Here is a 20,546-nt window from a genome sequence, read left to right on the forward strand (position 1 = left end):
TTATTTCAGTTGGGTCTGTTGTAATGTCCCCCATTTCATTTCTTATTTGGGTTATTTGTGTCCTCTCCTGTTTTTCTTTTGTCAGTCTGGCCAACACTGATTTGATTTTTAATTTAAAAATATTCAGTTTAGTTTTTATCAGTGTTTGACAAGTTGACTTGTACTAGGCCCTTGACAGAGCAGAAAGACCAAACTCGTTCTATTGAGTCTCAATCATATGCTCTGAATTTCTAATGCCTTGTATTTAGCTGATAAGAGACTACTTAATTTCTTTGTTCCTGATTGTGATTTAAACCTCTGTTTACATTATTAAATTCAGGAAAGTGTTTAAAACAGAGGATTACACTTCTAGCTGAGACGTGACAAACCTTTTTTTTTTTAAATTTTTTTCCCATACAAAATTTATACATACATTGTTATGTGACCCTAATTGCTCTCCCCATACTCTGATAGCACACTCGTCCTTTCCACCCGAGTCTCCATTTCCATTCAACCAGCTCCTAACCCTCTCTGCCTTCCATCTCACCTCCATACAGAAGCTGCCTGTTTAGTCTCTTGTATCTACTTGAGCTAAGAGGTACATTCCTCACAAGTATCACTTTATGTCCCACAGTCCAGTCCAATTCCTGAGAAGTGACAAACCTTTAAGAAGCAAACTTGTACGTGGAAACATTCATAAACAAAACTTTTTTCTACGTTTAAGAGTTACCAGCACGTTAAAAACACTCCAGGCCTCTATGAGTAAAGCCAGTTTTAATTATCTATGCTTTCCTATCAATAAAATACTAAAAGTGCTAGCGAAGTTAAAACTAACAAACAAAAATCTGAGATATAAAAGGGGGAAAGTGACTGGTTAAGCTGTTACTGATCCCTGAGTCTTGAAACTATAGAGACTTGCTTTACCAGGCAGTAAAATGGTCATTCTAGAGTTGCAAGCTAAACAGATCAAATAAAGTCTTGTGTGCATATGACTCATTTGGGTAATTACACAGCAATTTTCAGATATGGCCCATGTTAGGATTTCAAAAGCAGCTGACTGTAAAAATTAGTTCCAACAACAAAATGGTCAACCATGGACTGCAGGTCAATATTACATGTAAGACATAGCTTGTCAACCTTTAAGAAAACTATTTCCATTTTAACCACCTTCCCACTACTTATAAAGAATCACAGCAGTCAGCATGCCCTAATCCCATTTTTCCATCACTGAACTTTACACTCTATAACACAAATCTTGAGGAACTCCTCATAGAAAAGTTGGAGCCTCTTCCCACCAGTGATCAAAACCATACAAACCTCTGTCAGTTGCTTCAGTTGGCGTTTGTTTGCACTTAGTTCTTCTGCTAGGTCATTCTTTTTCACTTGTAGTTCACAGATTTCCTTTCTTAATGGAGTCACTAGTTCATAGAACCGAATCTTAAAAAAAAAAAAAAGTCAACTTAATAAGCAGTCTTGAAATCTAAAATATAATTAAAATTTGACAATGTACAGTAATCTCGACTACCAGCAATAAAAGGGAGTGTCTACAAAACTAAACCAAGACAGTTGTTAATTGACCCAGACCACTAATACTTTATTAAGTCTTAATGTTCGATTCAATTTCCTCCAGATCAGATTATCTGTAACTCCCCAACCCTGTCACCATCTCCCTTTCCTCTCTTCTACCAACACTCCATTTACTACTCCTCATCCCCTACTATGGCTCACTCCACACTATCTGCTTGTCGTTTCCTGAACGTATGAAGCGTTCAAGGGTTTTGCTCTTGCTGTTTCCCCTGCAAGAAAACTTCTTCCCACATAAATGCATGGCTCATGCTTTCACTTCCTTCAGGTCTCTGATCAAATGGCACCTTATCAGTAAAACCTTGCTCTAGTCCCTTACCCCAATTTAAGATAGCACCCTCATCCAGCACTAGCTATTCTTCATTCCAGCTTTTTCCTCCATAGCACTTATAATAAATCACATTCTACATATGTATTTTTTAAATTTATTGTGCTTTAGGTGAAAGTTTACTGCAAATTAGTTTCTCATTAAAAAATTTATAAACAAATTGTTTTGTGACATTGGTTGCAATTCAAACACTGTGTCAGCACTCTCCCCCTTTCCCTGTACATGCCGGGTTCCCTGTGTCCCTTTGTCCAGGTTTCCTGTCCCTTCCCGCCTTCTTGTCTTTGTTTTTGGGTGGGTGTTGCTCATTAGGTCTTGTATACTTGACTGAACTAAGAAGCACGTTCCTCACGTATGTTACTGCTTATTTTATAGGTCTAGTATTTGGCTCAAAGGTGGACTTCGGGAGTGGCTTCAGTTCTGAGCTAGCAGGGTATCCCAGGGCCATAGTCTCAGGGATTCCTCCTCCAGTCTCTGTCAGACCAGTTAGTCTTTTTTTTTTTTTTTTTTTTTGTGGATTTGAATTTTGTTCTACTTTTTTCTCCTGCTCTGTCCAGAACCCTCTACTGTAATTCCTGTCAGAGAAGTTGGTAGTGGTAACTGGGCACCATCTAGTTCTTCTGGGCTCAGGCTGGTGGAGGCTGTGGTTCATGTGGTTCATTAGTCCTTTGGACTAATATTTTCCCTGTGTCTTTCGTTCTCTTCATTTTCCTTTACTGCGAATGTGATCGGGAGCATTTCCTCATGTGTCTGTTAGCTGCCTGAATTTCTTCTTTGGTGAAGTATCTGTTCATATCCTTTGCCCATTTTTTAACTGGATTATTTGTCTTTTTATTGAGGTGTTGAAGTATTCTATAGAATTTAGAGATTAGATCCTTGCTAGAAATGCTGTAGCTAAAAAATTTTTCCCAGTCTGTAGGTTCTCTTCTTATCCTTTTGGTGAAGTCTTTTAATGAGCATTAAGTGTTTAATTTTTAGGAGTTCCTAGTTATCTAGTGTATCTTCTGGTGTTTGTACATCATTAGTTATGGTTTGTATTCTATTTATGCCATGTATCAGGGCCCCTAGCACTGTCCCTATTTTTTCTTTCATGATCTTTATAATTTTAAGTTTTATCTTTAAGTCTTTGATCCATTTTGAGTTAGCTTTTGTGTATGGTATGAGGTATGGGTCTCGTTTCATTTTTTACAGCCAGACATCCGGTTTTGCCATCATTTGTTAAAAAGACTGTCTTTTCTCCATTTAATGGACTTTGGTCCTTTTCAAAGATTTGGATTTACATTTGGGTTCTCAATTCTGTTCCACTGGTGTATGTGTCTGTCGCTGTACCAGTACCAGGCTGCTTTGGCTACTGTGGCTGTATAGTAGGTTCTGAGATCAGGTAGTGTGAGGCCTCCTACTTTGTTCTTTTTCTTCAATAATGCTTTGCTTATCTGGGGCCTCTTTCCTTTCTATATAAAGTTGGTGATAAATTTTTCCATCTTGTTGAAAAATGCTGTTGGTATTTGGATCAGGATTGCATTATATCTATAGATCGCTTTGGGTAGGACTGACATTTTCAGTGTTGCGTCTTCCTATCCGTGAGTATGGTATATTTTTCCGTTTATGTGGGTCTCTCTTGGTTTCTTGAAATAGGGTTTGTAGTTTTCTTTGTACAGGTTTTTTACACCCTAGGTTAGAGTTATTCCTAAGTATTTTATCTTTTTAGGGGTATTATAAACAGTATTGTTTTCCTGATTTCCTTTTTGAAGTTCTCTTTGTTGGTGCATTCTACATATTCTACTTTTAATTTATTGTCTGTGTTGCTGTACTAGAATGTAAGCTCCATGAAGGCAGGAATTTTTGTCTTGTTTGTCTATTGCTCTATCTCCAAGGCCTAAATATATGATAAGCACTTAATAAATATTTGATGAATGAAGAGATGAAGTTTACTTTTCTTTTTCTTTACAGTGAGATAAGCATAGAAATCTTTTTTTTTTTTTAAATCACACTTTAGGTCAAAGTTTACAGAGAAAATTAGTTTGTCATTAAACAATTAATACACAAGTTGTTTTATAACATTGGTTGCCAATCCCATAATGCGTCAACACTCTCCCCTTCTCTACCTTGGGTTCCCTGTTTCCATTCGCCCAGTTATCTTGTCTCTTCCTTTCTTCTCGTCTTTGTTTTTGTGCTGGTATGCCCACTTAGTCTCGTATACATGATTGAACTATGAAGTATGTTTCTCATGTGTGTTATTGTTTACCCTATAGACCTGTCTAATCTTTGTCTGAAGGGTAAACCACAGTAGTAACTTCATTACTGAGTTAAAAGGGTGTCCAGAGGCCATACTCTTGGGGTAAAATTTACTTTTTATTCTCATTTTAGGCTCTTGGTGTATTGCAACCATTACAGTGTAAGGGATAATCAAGATGAATCAAGAGGTAGCTTTCACATCACTACTTCCATTCAGTTCAGATCTCTCTTCCCATTCATAATTCCCTCAGGGGAATTTTTCTTCCCTAAACAGTGAAGTGTTTCATCTAATAAAGTTCTATGAAACTAGGATGTCATCAGCAAATTAGGATAGAAGGCAATTAGGGACTATTTCTTATACAGGCATAGAATCTGAAACCCCTCAGTATATTACCATATTGCAACAGAGTACCATATCTGGTAAGAGTCAAGTCCTAACACTTGCCTAGTCCTTAGTCCTAAGACTAGTGTTTAACACATTAATGAATCTGCACATAATTAACTAGTTGGGATAATACTGTCTGTGAAAACAAAAGATAGGATAAGGAATATTAACAAACTGGAAAGCAAAAATATATATAATTACCACCAATGGGATACTTGATACCTACTATGGATAAATCCTCAGTGACTGCCCCTGGAACATTTAACTTGCTTTGGACAGCACACTTTGGGCAGAAGAGCTATATTTGAACTATTTAAATAAAAATAAATAAATAAACAGCTAGACAAAAAAGTAATACTTCATTTTATAGGAAATCACAAATCTGGAAATAATATCCAAATGAGAACTAAGAGTAGCAACCACCACACCAACAAAAATAATAGGTAACATTTATTACGTGTTTACTATACTCTAAGCACTATCCTAAGCATTTTATATTTATATACACATTCTTAATCTTCACAATTACCCTAAAAGAAAAGCCCTGTTATTATTACTGACCTTTCGTAGATGAAAAAACTTGAACATCTCAGGATGAAATGACACCTACATATTACAAACCAGCAGTTCTCAGTATGTGGTCTGGGGACCCCCAGGAGGCTCCCAGGACTCATTCAGGCGGTCCAGAAGATCAAAACTACTTTCAGCATTACAGTAAGGTGCTTTTTATCTGTTTCACTCTCATTCTCTCATGATTGTACAGTGGAGTCTGCCAGAGGCTGCATAATGTGTGATGATGTCATTGCTCTGAAGGCCAATATAACATGTGCCTGTGTATTCTTGTGTTTTAAAAATTCGTTTTAATTTCTAATATGGTAAATATTGACAGATATTACCCATGTAAAACAAAAGTTCTTTGAAATTCTCAATACTTTTTAGAGGGTAAAGGGGTCCTGACACCAAGATATTTGAGACCACTGCCATAGATTAATCCTATAAACATTTAAAAAGAGATTCACAGGAAGTTGCAAAAGCATCCTGTATGTCTTTCAACCAGTTACTCCCAATGGATACATTTTACATACCTACAATACAATCTCAAAACCAGGAAATTGATATTGGTATAATGTGTGGGTATATCTCCAGCCATTTTATCACATGTAGATTCCTCTAACCACCATCATTACAATCAAGATCCTGAACTAGTCTATCGCCAGAAACATCTCCTTCCTGCTATCCCTTTTTAATCACACCTATTCGTCGCTCTTCCACTATCCCTAACCCCTGGCAACCACTAATCTATTCTTTATAATTTTTCATTTTGAGAATGTTATATAAATGGAATCATATAGAATTTTGAGACTAGCCTTTTTACTTAGCATTAATACCCAGAGATCCACTCAAGTTGTTGCTCTTCTTCAGTAATTTTAAATAAAATTTTATAATATTCTTTATGAAGAGTTTATATGTATTTAACAGGCTTATTTTGAGGTACTTGATGTTTTGTGTTGTGATTATAAATATTTTATAAAATTACATCTTCTAACAATTGGTTGCTGGTAGATAGAAATACATGTTGAAAGAGTGAATCATGTAGTTGAGAATACTAGCCTAGAATGACCAACACCAGTATACAGTCTACTAAAATTACTAGACTTAAAAAAAAGAAAGGGAGAAAAATATTTTTTTCCATATCTAGGCAAAAAGCAAGTGACTAAGGGAAAAGAAATTAGATTACTATCTAATTATTTGACAGCAATGTTTTAGAAGATAGTAAAGAAAGAAAATGTAAACCAAGGATCATATATTCAGCAAAATTGACTTTCAAGTATAAAGGGTAGGGATAAACTTTATGAACTCAAGGAATTCAAGAATTCAGGGAATGTTGTCCTCCAGAGCTCTTCCTTAGCAAATTACTACAGTCCAAGCATCAGATAACCAAAATGACCAGGCAGGAATTGACATAAAGACCTACAGATTTTAAAGAAACAGTTTCTTTTTAACCAATAGTTACTTATACAATTAAGACATTTTAAATGAGAGTTCAAAGGAAGAGAGTGTAGGATGTAATTGCTATAAGCTCAAACAAGATATAGTACAACTATAAAAAAAGCAGGAGGAAGATAAAGTAAGTGACTACTTATGGGATATTCTAATTCCATCATCCCCTGTGTCCTTGAGAACTAGAATTCATGGTGTGGAAGAAAAAGATTTAGATGTAGTAGAAAAGAAAATAAGTAAAACCTTGCAGAATTTAATTTGAATTAGAGGTATCAACATGAACTCAAAAGGTATTTTATCTTTTAAAAATACACATACACACATGCATATTCCTAACTTTGTTCAATGACAGTGACTAGTCCAGTAGCAATGATCCCTACTGCCCATAAGAAGGTCTTGATATATTACTTCCCACCGAAGAAGCCAGGGCTTCTTAGACAAATGGCTGATTTCAGGTTTATGGCAGGAATTGTAAAAGATGAGTCTGGAAGTCTTGTTAAAGCCAGATGGACAGAAAGCTATCAAAGACTAGGAGTCATGTCAAAAGGACTCAGATGCTCACCTGAAGAGGCTCTCATTTGCCAAAGATTACAATTTAAACTTCAAAAAGTGTAACTGCAACTGACTGAAACCCATAAACGTTCAAATTCATGAGTCCATAAGGATGTGAACTCGTAAGGATATAGATATTCACAAAAATAAGTGTACATATAAACATTTGCATTTACACATATTTACATAATACAAATGTGTACAAATAGAAATAAATATATTAATTACATATACTATATTAAAAATAAATCTAACATCTTTGGGGTTTGCTAGGGAACCAATTCAGATAAACAGAGGGAAAGAATCAAGCATTTATCCTGCCTTTCCAACATAAACTATACAACTTGGTAACCAAACAACAGATGAGGGAAGCATCTCTTCACTTCAGAATTCCAACTAATAAATAAAAAAGAAATTAAAGAATTAGAATATTACTGTTTAGAAACCCCTAATTAATTAATGTATTTAGGTATTAGGCATCAATAGCTGTTAACATCACAACAAAAAAGAGACAAGCAGGTATTATTTGCCTCCTGATGAAAGAACTCAACACCACAAATAATCTTGCCAAAGGTACCAAATGTTAGTGTGTTCGAGTTCTAGATCCAGTTGCCAATTTGAAGGAAATACAGAGAACAAAGGAATATGCTGAACTACACCAAGAATATGTAGTCATAAAATCCACAATGTGGGAAACCCTAAGTCTGGGTTCTTCAACAGACAAAATGGATGGAATATAAAGGAAAGGAGACAAAACTTGCAGATTTTAGAGAAACTTAACAGACATATCACTTTTTTAAAAAGATGAACAAAACTACAGTGTTTCAGTTTACAATCTTGGGTGACAAAACTGTAAAGAAATGATTGCTATAAAAGTCAGGATTATGTTTATTTTTAGGGGAAGAACGAGAGTTTTGACTACAACAGAGAATACGGGTGGCCTGAGGTGGTTAGAAAAGTTCTATTTTTTTGACCCAAGTAATAGTTAAAAGGGTGTTCACTCCGTTACCTCTTTAAGATATACATTAATTTTGTGAAGGTCTCTACCATTTTAGCATAAAAAGATTAAAAAATTAAATTGAAATGGAAATACAGAAAACACAAGATAATCCATTTTCAAGTTAAAGATTTATATATGCTGACATATATCCATACACATATGTTTGTATGTGAAATTGATTACTTCTTGGGAGTGGGACTGGGAAGGACTAAATGAAGCACGTCTACTTTAAACTTCATACATTTCTGGGTTGGTTAAATTTTTTATATGTATTACTTTTGTTACTGAAAAACCAATAATGTTTAGTCTCTGATATAGAACCTAGAGACATGTCAAGTTGGAGGAGTTAATTCCTGGGTAAACGGTCTCTATGGAATAATTTCAGTTTAACCTTGAATGAGGAACCATGCAGTATAAAAACCTCCAAACAGATACTAAAGAGAGGAGGTCCATAATCAGTTTGCCTCTAAGTATTTCCTGATTTGTCCAAGTTTCAGTTGGGATTGTTTGGTTCTAAAGACCAGAGTTCCACTCAGGCTAATCAAATGAAAGGAATGTTTATTAAAAGCATAAATGTGTGCTACACCTAGAAAATCATCAGGAACTGAGGCAAATGTATGGACAAGCTATTTTATCTTTTTTCTAGTAGTATACCCCACGGTTTCTCCTTGTATACCAAAAAACCACAAAACCCATTGCCGTCGAGTTGATTCTGTCTCATAGCAACCCTACAGGACAAAGTAGAACTGCCCCATCGGATTTCTAAGGAGCAGCTGTTGGATTCAAATGGCCCACCTTTTGGTTAGCAGCCTGAACTCGTAACTACTGCATCACCAGTCCCTGTAAACATATTCTATCCTCTGCTCTGTAAGACCCGGCCCACTTTTTCCCTTTAAGGATACTGGGGAAAATGAATGACCTTCATCAGATCTTCTAGGGAACATGCTAATTGCCTAGACAAGACAACCTATCCATAAACTGCTTTTAACTATCTAGATGTAACTGGTCTGTCTAGATTGCTAATTTAAATAAAATTGGAATTTATGGATTTATGGGGCATGGTTCATTGGGAGGAGCCCTGATGGCACAGTGGTTAAAGCGCTCGGCTGCCAATCAAAAGGTCAGTGGTTTGAACCCACCAGCCACTCTGCGGGAGAAAGATGTGGCGGTCTGTTTCCATTAAGATTACAGCCTCGGCAACCCTATGGGGCAGTTCTACTTTGTCCTATAGGGTTGCTATGAGTTGGAATTGACTCGATTGCAGTGGGTTTCGGTTTTGGATTCATTGGAAAACAAGAAACTAATGTAAGCATTTCCTATCTTTGAATTAAAAGAATATCAAAACAGAGGAGCTCTGAAATCAAAATGTTTCAACAATCTAACCATTCCCCACAACATCCTTCAATCTGTAGTCCAACCCCCTTAGACATATCCTGGTGGTGGCAAATACTTTCATTTAGATGGCACATTTCATCTCCTTTAGCATCCCAAAAGCTTCAACAGCCATGTTGTTACTTGCCATCGAGTTATTTCCGACTCATGGTGAACCCATGTGTACAGAGTAGAATAGCATTCCATGGGATTTTCAAGGTTGCAACCTTTCAGAAGCAGACTGCCACACCAGGCATGTCTTCTGAGGTGCCTCTGGGTGGGTTCAAACCACTAACCTTTCAGTTCGTAGTTGAACGCTTAACCATGGGCACCATCCAGGGATCCTATGATAGTTATACCACCAGTTTATGGTATAATTATTCATTTCTATAGGCTATGCAGCTACTAACTTCAGAGCCCTATCTATTACTTGACTTTAGAGATCAATGTTCAAAATCATTTAAAATTTGGTGATCAGAACACCACTTAACATCTTTAGACCAGGGCCATAAAATAATTCATCAATTGGGTATTCCAAAAGTATCCAGAAAGCTACAAGGGCAACCATACAAATTACAAAAATTTAGTCTGAAAATAAATGAAGAATTGTTTTTTTTTTAAGTGATACACAGTACTTACAGATACATATTCAGGAATAGAAAGCTGATCTTCAGGGAAAGCTTTTAGTTTCATATATTGCTCTTCTGCCAACTCGAAGTCACGCAAATTTCGACGAATATCTCCAGCCTTCTCTCTTAGCTGAAGATTTGTCTCTTCTAGTTGTTTCTGTCTCAATAAGATAGTTTCCATTTCTTGTTTCAATAGTTCTTGATATTTTCTATATTAAGAGAGAATTTATAGTAAACTTAAAAACTCTTTGAGATTTAATTTTGTCAACATTTCTTTTTTGCAAAAACATAAAATTCAGACATGAGAAGCCCAACAGAATTTTTAACTCTAGCTAAAGGCTTATTTACTTAATTAGTTGAACATGAAATAGCAATTTTATACTAATAACTACTATGCTGACACGTAAGTTATTAGAGAATTGATATTCTTAAATAATTATTTTAAAAGTTAAAATTATAAAATTATACATTTCCTCTGCTTAAGGCTTAAGTCTTTTACATCTGTTTTAGACACCACTCATTAAAGTAATTTTCATTGTCTTTATCCAGGTATTTTAAGGTATACTTCTTTGAAACGACAATACTGAACCATCATAGGGCATTTATTCAACCAATGAAGTAATGTAAACAGAAATCTGCATATATTCATCATTCTCAAAGAATACATGTAGCAGACACTGTCACTGTTGGTTATCTATCTGAAGATTTTGAGCAGGAAGTGACAATCTGATTTTTTTCCCCTCCCTACTGTATCACTCCCATCAACATACAAATACACTGTTATTTCTTTCATCTTAAAACAAATGAACAAAAAATACAACTCATGACCCATTTCACTACCTCCTCTATTTGTTCCCCCATGTAGGAAAACTTCTCAAAAGTTGTCTAATGACCACTGTCTCCAATTCCTTTCCTCTTAAACCCATGACACTCAGGTTTTTACCCTCTCTACCAAAATTTCAAATTGCTAAATCCAATGATCAATTTTTAGTCCTTTTTATGTATAACTGACTGACAACATTCGATAAAACCGATCTCTCTTTCCTTCTTGATTTACTTTCTTCATCTGGCTTCCACGACACCATACTCTTCATTTGTCTCCTTCTTTACTGGTGGCATCTACTAAGTCTTCTTTTCTGGTTTGTCTTAATGTTGGAGTCCTTGGTCTTCTTCTCTGTCTATATTCACTTCCTTGGGGAATACACCCAGTCTCATGACTTTAAATACTACCTATATTCGAATAACTCCCAGATTTATATCTCTAGGCCTGACTTCTCATATACATCCGCATGGATACCTACTAAGACAACTCTAACTTAACATGTCCCAAACTGAACTCCTGCTCTTTACCCAAAACCTATCCCACTGTGGTTTTCCTATTTTCAGTGACAGCAATTCCGTCCTTTCATCTGTTCAGGCCCAAAATGTTGCCACAATCCTTGACTTCTCTTTTTCTCATAAACTACACATCTAATCCATCAGGAAATCCTATCAGCTCTACCTTCAAAATATATTTGGAACTCAATCACTTTTTACTACCATTAGCCATCAAGAGGATTACTGTAATAGCCTCCTAACTGCCCTCTCAGTATCATTCAATCTGCTAACAAATGTTTAAAGAATTAGAGTAGAAGCCTGATTAATGAATGTAGTGTTTCTCAAAGTGTGGTCTCCAGGACAGGGTCATCAGCATCACCTGGGAACTTGGTAGAAATGCAAATACTCAGGTTCCATCCCATATCAGAGCCTTTGAAGGTAGGGCCCAGCAATCTGGTTTTAACAAATCCTCAAGGTGTTTCTGTTGGATGCTAAAGTTTGAGAACCACTGATCTAACATAATAGTGGCCAATAACTGGTCAGATAATTTCACTTAATTTAATGATTTTTTTTTAATCACTCTTTTTTATTGAACTGTTCCAAAGAATTCATGTTAGTTTTCAGAGAAACAACATCACTTCTTTGTACTCATATTTCAATTTTAAACTAAATTATGTTAGTATAATAGTAAGTACAATCGGCATAGACATATCTGACAGTAAACACCACGGGTTCCTGATGAGCACACAACTGAGCTGGAGAAAGTATACAAGTATACTAGAAGTTAACTTCAAGCCAGAGCATTCAAGGAGCCATAGGGTGCAATCAGTATGTTTTACAGAGCAAATGAAGAGAGGTTAACCCAGAGAGCAGGTTAAGTGGCAGTCAGTTTAGAGAGCTTCCACCGTCATTTATGGTTTACATACACTGGTCAATACTTGTCTGTTGACTGAATACAGAATTTGTGTGTGTGTGTGTGGGTGTGTGGGTGTGTGTGGGTGCGTGTATGTGTATGTGTATACTATATCAAGTGACCTACATTTTGCTGGTCTGGATGTAAAAATTATTATCATTTCTCACTTAAAATTTCTTTATTTTAGCTTACAATCACACGTATGAACAGGTAATGAAATTGCTTTTAGCTGTTAAATACATATTGTTGCTGTTTTTAAACTCTTCTTACCTGGCATCCTTCTGCTGAAAAGTCAATTGGTTGTCTAATCTCAATGTTAGCAGCTGCTTCTGGTGAAGTGCATCATTGAGTTTCTCTTCCAATTCTTCAATCTTAATAAAGAAAAAGACGTAAATTACATAGCCAGTTTTCAAGTTTATCATAAAGACCTACATCTAAAAAATACTAAATAAAAAAACATTTAAAAGAAACAGGTTAAAAATGAGGTTTTTTTGTTTGTTTGCAATGGTTGTCTACAAATTGCAGTCTTGCTCATACAAATGGTTTTCAAACTATAATTTGAAATTGTTCTCCTAAATGGTTTTTGCCAGCTGCCATTAACAGACTATTTTCTTCCCTTTACCCGTTCTCATTGAGAAGCTCAGTGACAACTGGAATTTTATGTTGGTGGCTTCCCTAGGTTGTTATTTCCAGCCCAGACTCCACATTTGTCCTACAAATCCATATATCAGTTTACTACTCATTGCTGTTGGGTCAATTCTGACTCATGGTAACCCCATGTGTTACAGAGAAGAATTGCTTGATAGGGTTTTCTTGGCTATAATATTTTACAGAAGCATATCACCAGGCTTTTTTTCTGTGGTGTTGCTGAATGGGTTTGAACCACCAACCTTTAGGTTAGTAGAGAAGCACAAACCATTTGCACCACCCAGGGACCTTATCTGACTACTACACATCTTCAACTGACTTACCTTATGGACAACACTATAAATGTCCATTCTGAAGATATATATGAAGCCTATTTTAAACTTTAGAGATAACAGGGAATAAACAGATGCCTTGGGATTAAAGAACTGGCCCCTCACAAAGTCTCTATCATAAATCACTTGAGAAATCCTGTCATTTTTAGCTTTAAATTTCCAATGGGTAATTTTTAAGAAGTTATGGGAACATTTAGATACGCTAATGCGACATATAAATGCTCAAAAATTAATTCGATAACAAAATATAAATTACCAAACAAAAACCTGTAAAATATGCCTTTCTAATAATACCTTCTGGTTTCAGGGACACTTTGTACAAAAATTTAGGAGATGCTGGAGATAAAGAGAAACCCTTGTGGCATAGTGGTTAAGTACTATGGCTGCTAATCAAAAGGTCAGCAGTTCGAATCCACCAGGCGCTCCTCGGAAACTCTATGGGGCAGTTCTCCTCTGTCCTACAGGGTCCCTATGAGCTGGAATTGACTCGATGGCAATGGGTTTGGTTTGGAGGTAAAGAGACTGAAACAGAAGTTCTGCTACTTGAGCATGATGTTCCCCATCAGCCTTTCTCTCAGGCAGTTCTTAGCTTTCTGCCAAAGATGCCGTGGAGCTTTACTGAAAAGGTAAGTTGAAAAAATTCTTAATGTTTTTATAAATAATCAAATCAAAGCTAGTTTTGCTTAAGTTCAATATGTGCTTATAAATATGTAGAAACCAGTGTTTCTCTTCTCTGCATCAAGTAAAGCACTCGTGAGTACCACTGAAACCATTTGCTTCTTTGTTGAAAGATACATTTTTCTAGGGAGGAAATGCTAGAATACATCAGCCTTTTCAAATATGACGACACTACTACTAGTCACGAATCAGAATGTGTGATTGCTATTAAGAAAATAAAGTTAGGCTGTTTTTTATACAGATATCGATTTCAGAAGGACTCTGCTGCAGTAGTACTGACAATGTAATTGCTTCTTTCTTTCTAATACGGCATCTTCTAGGACACGAAAAACTGAGAAGACCTGAAGCATCTGTGTGTTTCTGGTTGTTCTAACCTGACAACCACTGATTTGTTTCTGTCACTCTGATTTTGTCTTTTCTAGAATTTCATATTAAAGTGATCATGCTATATATGAAGTCTTTTGTGTCTGGCTTCTTTAACTTTGAAGATTCATCCATGCTGCTGTGTATATCACTAGTTTGTTCTTTTTTTACCACTGAGTAGAATTGCATTCTCTCTCTCTCTCTCCATGTATATATATATATATATATATATGCACAATTTGTTTTATCTATTTACCAGTTTTTAGCTATTTTGAAGCAAGCTGGTATGAACATTCACATAGGAATCTTTGTGAATTTCCAGAGTAGTTGCACCATTTTGCATTACCCCTCTAATGAGTTGCAGCTGCTTCATATCTTTGCAACGCTTTTTAATGTCTGTCTTTAACTTTAGCCATTCTACAGGTACATAGCAGTACTACACAGTGGTTTTAATTTGCATTTCCCTAATGACTAATGAAAAGAGTCATGGTGGTGAAACGTTTAAGCACTCAGCTGCTAACAGAAAGGTTGGTGGTTTAAACCCACCAGGTGGCTCCATAGGAGAAAGACTTGGGGATCTGCTTCCATAAAGATTGTTGTTGTGTACCACAGAGTCGATTTTCAACTCTTAACAACCCTATATGACAGAGGAGAACCTCCCCATAGGATAGAACTGCCCCAATAAACTTCTCTTTCTACATTAGAAACTTCTATAAGTTTCATAGTTCTTAGATCTAATGTCCAAGTCTATGGTCCATTCTGAGCTAATTTTTGTAAAAGGTGTAAGGGTAGAGGTTCATCTTTTGGCATATGGATATCCAATAGTTGCAGCACATCCATTTAAAAGATTTTTCTTTCTTGATTTGAATGATCAATCTGTTGAGGGTCAACTGATGATATAAATATGGGTTCATCTGGGACTCTTTTAGTCTGTTCCATTCATCTATATGTCAATCATTATACCAATACCAAACCTTCTTGATTACTGCAGCTTTACAGTATGTCTTGAAATCATGTAGTGCAAATCTTCCAACTTTGTTATTTTTCAAAATTATTTTGGGTATTCTAGGTCCTTTGGCCAACCATATAAATTCTCCAATAAGCCTGTCAATGTCTACAAAAGAACCTGCTGGGATTTTGACTGGGATTACATTCAATGTATAGATCAATTTAGGGAGAATTGACACCTTAACAACGTTGAGTCTTCTAATCCTGAAAATGCTGTATGTCTCCTTTACTTAGGTCTTTATAAATCTCCCTCAGCAATATTTTGTAATTTTCAACATACATGTATTATATACATTTTGTTAAACTTATCCCTAAACACTTTATGATTTTTTATGCTATTTAAATTTCCAATTGTCTGATGCTAATATATGGTAATGCAACTGATTTTTGTATATTGACCTTGCATCCTGCAATCTTGCTGAAGCCACTAATTAGTTTTAGCAGCTTTTTAAATAAATCCTGGAGGATCCTGTACATAGACATCATGTCATCTGTGAATAAAGAGAGTTTTAACTCTTCCTTTCCACCCTGTATCATTTTTCGTGCGATGCAATTTTAATAAAAATTCCAGCAGGGATTTTTGTAGACCTTGACAAGCTGGTTCAAAATGTATATGGAAGATGCTGAAGAAGGAAAAGTGAAACAGATGTTGGATAACAGAAAAATATACTGTGGCAGAGACTGGTTAGATGTTCGCCAAACCCATTCTGTCTTCCTGAGCACATAGCCAAATTGTCTTCCCAAACCCATTTTCATTTAGGTGGAACCATGTGACTAGTTTTTGCCAACGGAATGTGGTTGGAAAAAGCTAGTTATAATTTTAGACAGCTAAAAGCAGATAAGCTTTCCTCATGCTCACTCTCTCTTTTCCTTCCCTGATGGCTCTGGAGGCCATATGTCAAAGATGACAACAATATCATCAAAGATGGAAGGTCTTGATCTAGGAGTCATCACTTGGAGAAGAGCCACCAAAGAGGGTGTCTGGAACATACCCCCATTGGTCTTTGTGTGAATAAGAAATAAACTCAATGAGATACGGTGTTTGTTACATCAGACAGCCTATCTTGACTTTTACCATCACTGTAAAGAGAAAAGCCCTAATGACATTCTTCTTTCGACCATTAAAGCTACAAAATTTTAAGTATTTATAGCCACCTTTCCTGTGTAAATGGAAAAAGTGTCTTTGCTCTTCCTAAAAGCCAATTCTTAATACGCTCAAGCTATTCCCTCTTGCATCATCAAATTCCCCCTCTACTGTATCATTCCTATCATCACGCAAAATGTTCGATCTCCCATTTAAAAAAAACAACAAACACACCTTTGATCACAAAGCTTCCTTTGCTACAGCACCATTCCTCTGCTTACCTTCAGAGCAAAACTTCAATATGGTTTCTATCCTATACCATTCCAGTGAAATTATTCTTGTCAAAGGTATGAATCACCTCCATAATGCCAGTCCAATGGTTATTCCTGCATATTAATCTTACTTGACTTTTTAGCATGACTTGACAGAGCTGACCATTTTGTCCTCTTTTGTCTTCCATAATACTACTCTCTGGTTTTCCTCCTAACTCACTGGACACTCTTAAGATTCTCAGGCTTCTCTGTTAGATTCTTTTCCTTTACCCCATTTCTAAATGTCAGACTGCCCTTTGGTTTTGGACCCTCTTCTCTCCCTCAGTAATGTCATTCAATCCTATAGTTTAAATGCCATTTATATGCTGACATACATTTCATATATATATTTCTAGCCACAGACTCTCTTCTAAATTCTAACTGACAATTCCATTTAGGAGTCTACCAGGAATCTAAAATTTAACATGTTCAAAACAGAATTTATATTTTAACTCCCAGCTTTCCATTTCTTAGTAAATAGCTCCAGTAGATGAAGCTAAAAACTTAGGAGTCTTACATTTAGATTGTTTGCAATAGCTTGTCTACTGTTTCAACCCCATCTGCCCTCAGCCTATCGCTTCAGTGATATTTTGAATACAAAAATCAAGACAACTCCCTAAAATCTATCAATGGCTCCTGGATTACATAATCTAAAGCAATACCAAAAAAACAAAAACACAGCAACCTCATGTGTGCAGAGTAGAACTGCTCCATAGAGTTTTGTTCAAGACTATAAACTTTTAGAAACAGATTGTGAGACTTGTCTTCCAAGGTGCTTCTGGGTGGTTTCAAACTGCCAACCTTTCCACTGGTAGTCAAGCACTTAACCATCTGCAATATACGGGGTCACTATGAGTCAGAATCTACTCAGCGGCAACTAAGAACAACAATGAAAAAAAAAAACACGTGCCATCAAGTCCTTTTTAATTCATGGTAAGCCCATGTGTTATGGACTAATACATAGGGTTTTCTTGGCTGTAATCTTTACGGAAGCAGATTGCCAGGCCTTTCTTCTGCAACATCACTAGCTGGGTTTGAACTGTCAAGTGTAAACCATTTGTACCACCCAGGGAAATTTTAGGCAGCAATATATGGAGATAAAAGAGTGAAAGCAAATAATTCTCTTGTATCAGAAAGTCTGGCCTGAGTAGCTACCTTTCTAAATTATCTTAGTAAGCAACTGAGTGGAAAGTGGGCACCAATGTTTTTTAAGTCTTCCTGAGCTTGTTCCTGTTTTTACACGTGGAGAAACCAAATCAACATGGGTCAAGACATTCATATTAACTTAAACTGCATAAATGCCATGTATGCATAAACATTTGTATTGCTGCCATACCAGTATGGAAAGAGGTTAGATTATGTAGATTCACATATTTTCTAAGTAAGAAAAACATTGATAAATACATAAGTTTTGAGTCTTATCTAGTGAGAGCACTACAGGAAACGCTTCACAAAAGTAATTCACCTCTGCTACAGCCACCACCTGTCAGTCAGTGGAAGCGTGCATGTTGCTATGATGCTGAACAGGTTTCAGCCAAGCTTCCAGACTAAGACAAACCAAGAAGAAAAGCCGGGTGATCTACTTTTGAAAATCAGTCAATGAAAACCTTATGAATCACACAGGTTGGATCTGCAACCTATCATGGTGTTATGGATTAAACTGTGTCTCCCAAAAATATATGTTGTAAATCCTAACCTCTGTCTGTGGTTATAATCCCATTTAGTAAGGGTTGTCTCTGTTACATTAATGAGACAGGATTAGGATAGGGTGTGTCTTAAATCAATTTCTTTTGAGATATAAAAGAAATTAAGCTACTGAAAGAAGAAGAGCTGGGGGAAGAGATGTCAAACCACATGAACACTCAGGAGCAGAAGCTCAGAAGAGACAAGGACCTTCCTCCAGCGAGAAAGAAAGCCTTCCCCTAGAGCCGTGCCCTGAATTCAGACTTCTAACCTTCTAAACTCAGAAGATTAGTTTGTTAAAGCCACCCACTTGTGTTATTTGTTATAGCAGCACTAGATAACTAAGACACATTGGGATGACACAGGACCAGGCAGCTTTTCATTCTGTTGCATGTGGGGTCGCCCTAAATTGGGGGCCGGCTGTATGCCAGCTAACAACACAGCAACTACCTGTAAACCACCCCTTCTTTCAGGACTCTTTATTTGGTAAACAGAAATATTATCACCCACCCAGTTACAAAAATAAACTTTAAAAAAAAAAAATGCAACAAAATATAATTATTTTCTCAAAATGCTCAGAGGCCATCCTAGACAAAAATGCAAATATATCAATTCAAGTTCAGACCACATATGTTGTTGCTGTTGTGTGCCACTCAGTTGATTCTGACTCGCAGTGACCCTATAGGATGGAGGAGAACTGCCCTGTAGGGTTTGCCAAGCTGAAATCTCTATGGAAGCAGATGGGCAGGTTAGATCACATATACCCCAAAACCAAACTCTGCCATCGAGTTGATTCCAACTCATAGCGACCCTATAGAAAAGAGTAGAACTGCCCCACAGGGTTTCCATGGAGTGGCTGGTGGATTCGATCTGCCGACCTTTTGGTTAGCAGCTTAGCTCTTAAGCACTGCGCCACCAGGGCTCCCAGATCCCATATAGATAAATCTAATTCGATATGAGTCAGAATCGACTCAAAGGCACTTAACAGCAACAATTCTTATTTATCTGCAGTTTCAACATAATAAAGCATATAGAACAAAATTTACACCTGATCTTACCTTTGTAAGATAATCCATTTTCAAATTGTCGATCATCATATTTTTCTGGGATAGTTCTATTTTCAACAACTGAATATCATGAAGTAACTCCTTCCGTTCAATTAGCTGCCTAGTGATTTTTATTTTACCGTCTCTCTCTTCTGATGAGGAAATATCATCTGTAGGTACTGTCGTTTCTAAACTAATGTCTTCAGATTCCAAAGAACTAGAGATGTTCACTTTTTTTGACTCCTTAGGAATTTTTCGAGACATCTTTATTATTATGCGTCAGTTTTCGTCTCTGAAATTCAATTTCAACCTTCCGTAGATGAAAAAAAAACATTAAATGTACTCAAACATTCACTACAGAAAACATAAAGTGATAACAAAAACATAGAGCGATACTAAGGATTTCCTAAGTAATTGTTAAGCATTTTGGGAGACCCAATATCTAGGACACGTTACTACAGTAAATGAGTGCTCATATCAAACATGTTGTTGTTAGGTGCCACGTGAGTCCATTCTGACTCATAGCGACCCTATTGTACAGAGGAAGGAGCAGCTGGTGTATTTGAACTGCCGACCCTTTGGTTAGCAGTTGAGCTCTTAACCACTACGCCACCAGGGCTCCAAGTCAAACATATACTCATTAAACCCTACTGTGAATTTGGCCCCTTTGATGAATGAAAGCCCCAGTTTCGGGCCATAGGAATCGTACCTGGAGGAAACAAAGAACTGTATGCTTGCCAAGATAAAAGACAAAGCCCTAAATCGTTCTTACCTAAGAATGCTACTAATAAAGGCAACACATGATCAAGGAAAAATCACTTCTGAGTTGGTCAGGGGAAGGTTATACAGAGATAGGACTTAAAATCTTTAAGGATTTGTATAGGCGTAGTAAAAAAAGGAAAAGCATACAGGTATTGAGGTTGCTAGAGGGGTGGTGAAAATGTAAAACAACAGCAGAAGATAGTAGTAGTCCCACTAGGGCAAAGTCTTTATGAATTTGAGTAGTGATTCCTCCCACTCCCTAAACATAAATGCACACATACAACTTTAAAGATCGTTGGGACAAGTCTGTGGAGGACCCTGAATGCCAAAGTATGTTTGG

The 20,546-nt window shown here is 36.5% G+C and overlaps 1 protein-coding gene across 4 annotated transcripts in view; it reads right to left on the reverse strand.

Annotated features, from left to right (window-relative positions):
- The window catches only part of PIBF1 (progesterone immunomodulatory binding factor 1), a 264,067-nt gene that overhangs the window by 242,931 nt on the left and 590 nt on the right, over positions 1-20,546 (reverse strand). For all 4 annotated transcript variants that reach the window (XR_002823191.1, XM_023726735.1, XM_023726736.1 and 1 more), the window contains exons 2-5: positions 19,457-19,754; positions 12,562-12,662; positions 10,072-10,270; positions 1,297-1,416 (exon numbers count right to left, since the gene is read on the reverse strand). Coding sequence is in view for 3 of the 4 variants with exons in the window: in XM_023726735.1 (XP_023582503.1) it covers positions 1,297-1,416; positions 10,072-10,270; positions 12,562-12,662; positions 19,457-19,708 (672 nt within the window). In the remaining variant the exon portion in view is untranslated. The remainder of the gene's footprint in view (positions 1-1,296; positions 1,417-10,071; positions 10,271-12,561; positions 12,663-19,456; positions 19,755-20,546) is intronic.

Source organism: Trichechus manatus, unplaced genomic scaffold (assembly GCF_000243295.1).
Source record: "Trichechus manatus latirostris isolate Lorelei unplaced genomic scaffold, TriManLat1.0 scaffold00013, whole genome shotgun sequence".
Classification (NCBI taxonomy): Eukaryota; Metazoa; Chordata; class Mammalia; order Sirenia; family Trichechidae; genus Trichechus; species Trichechus manatus.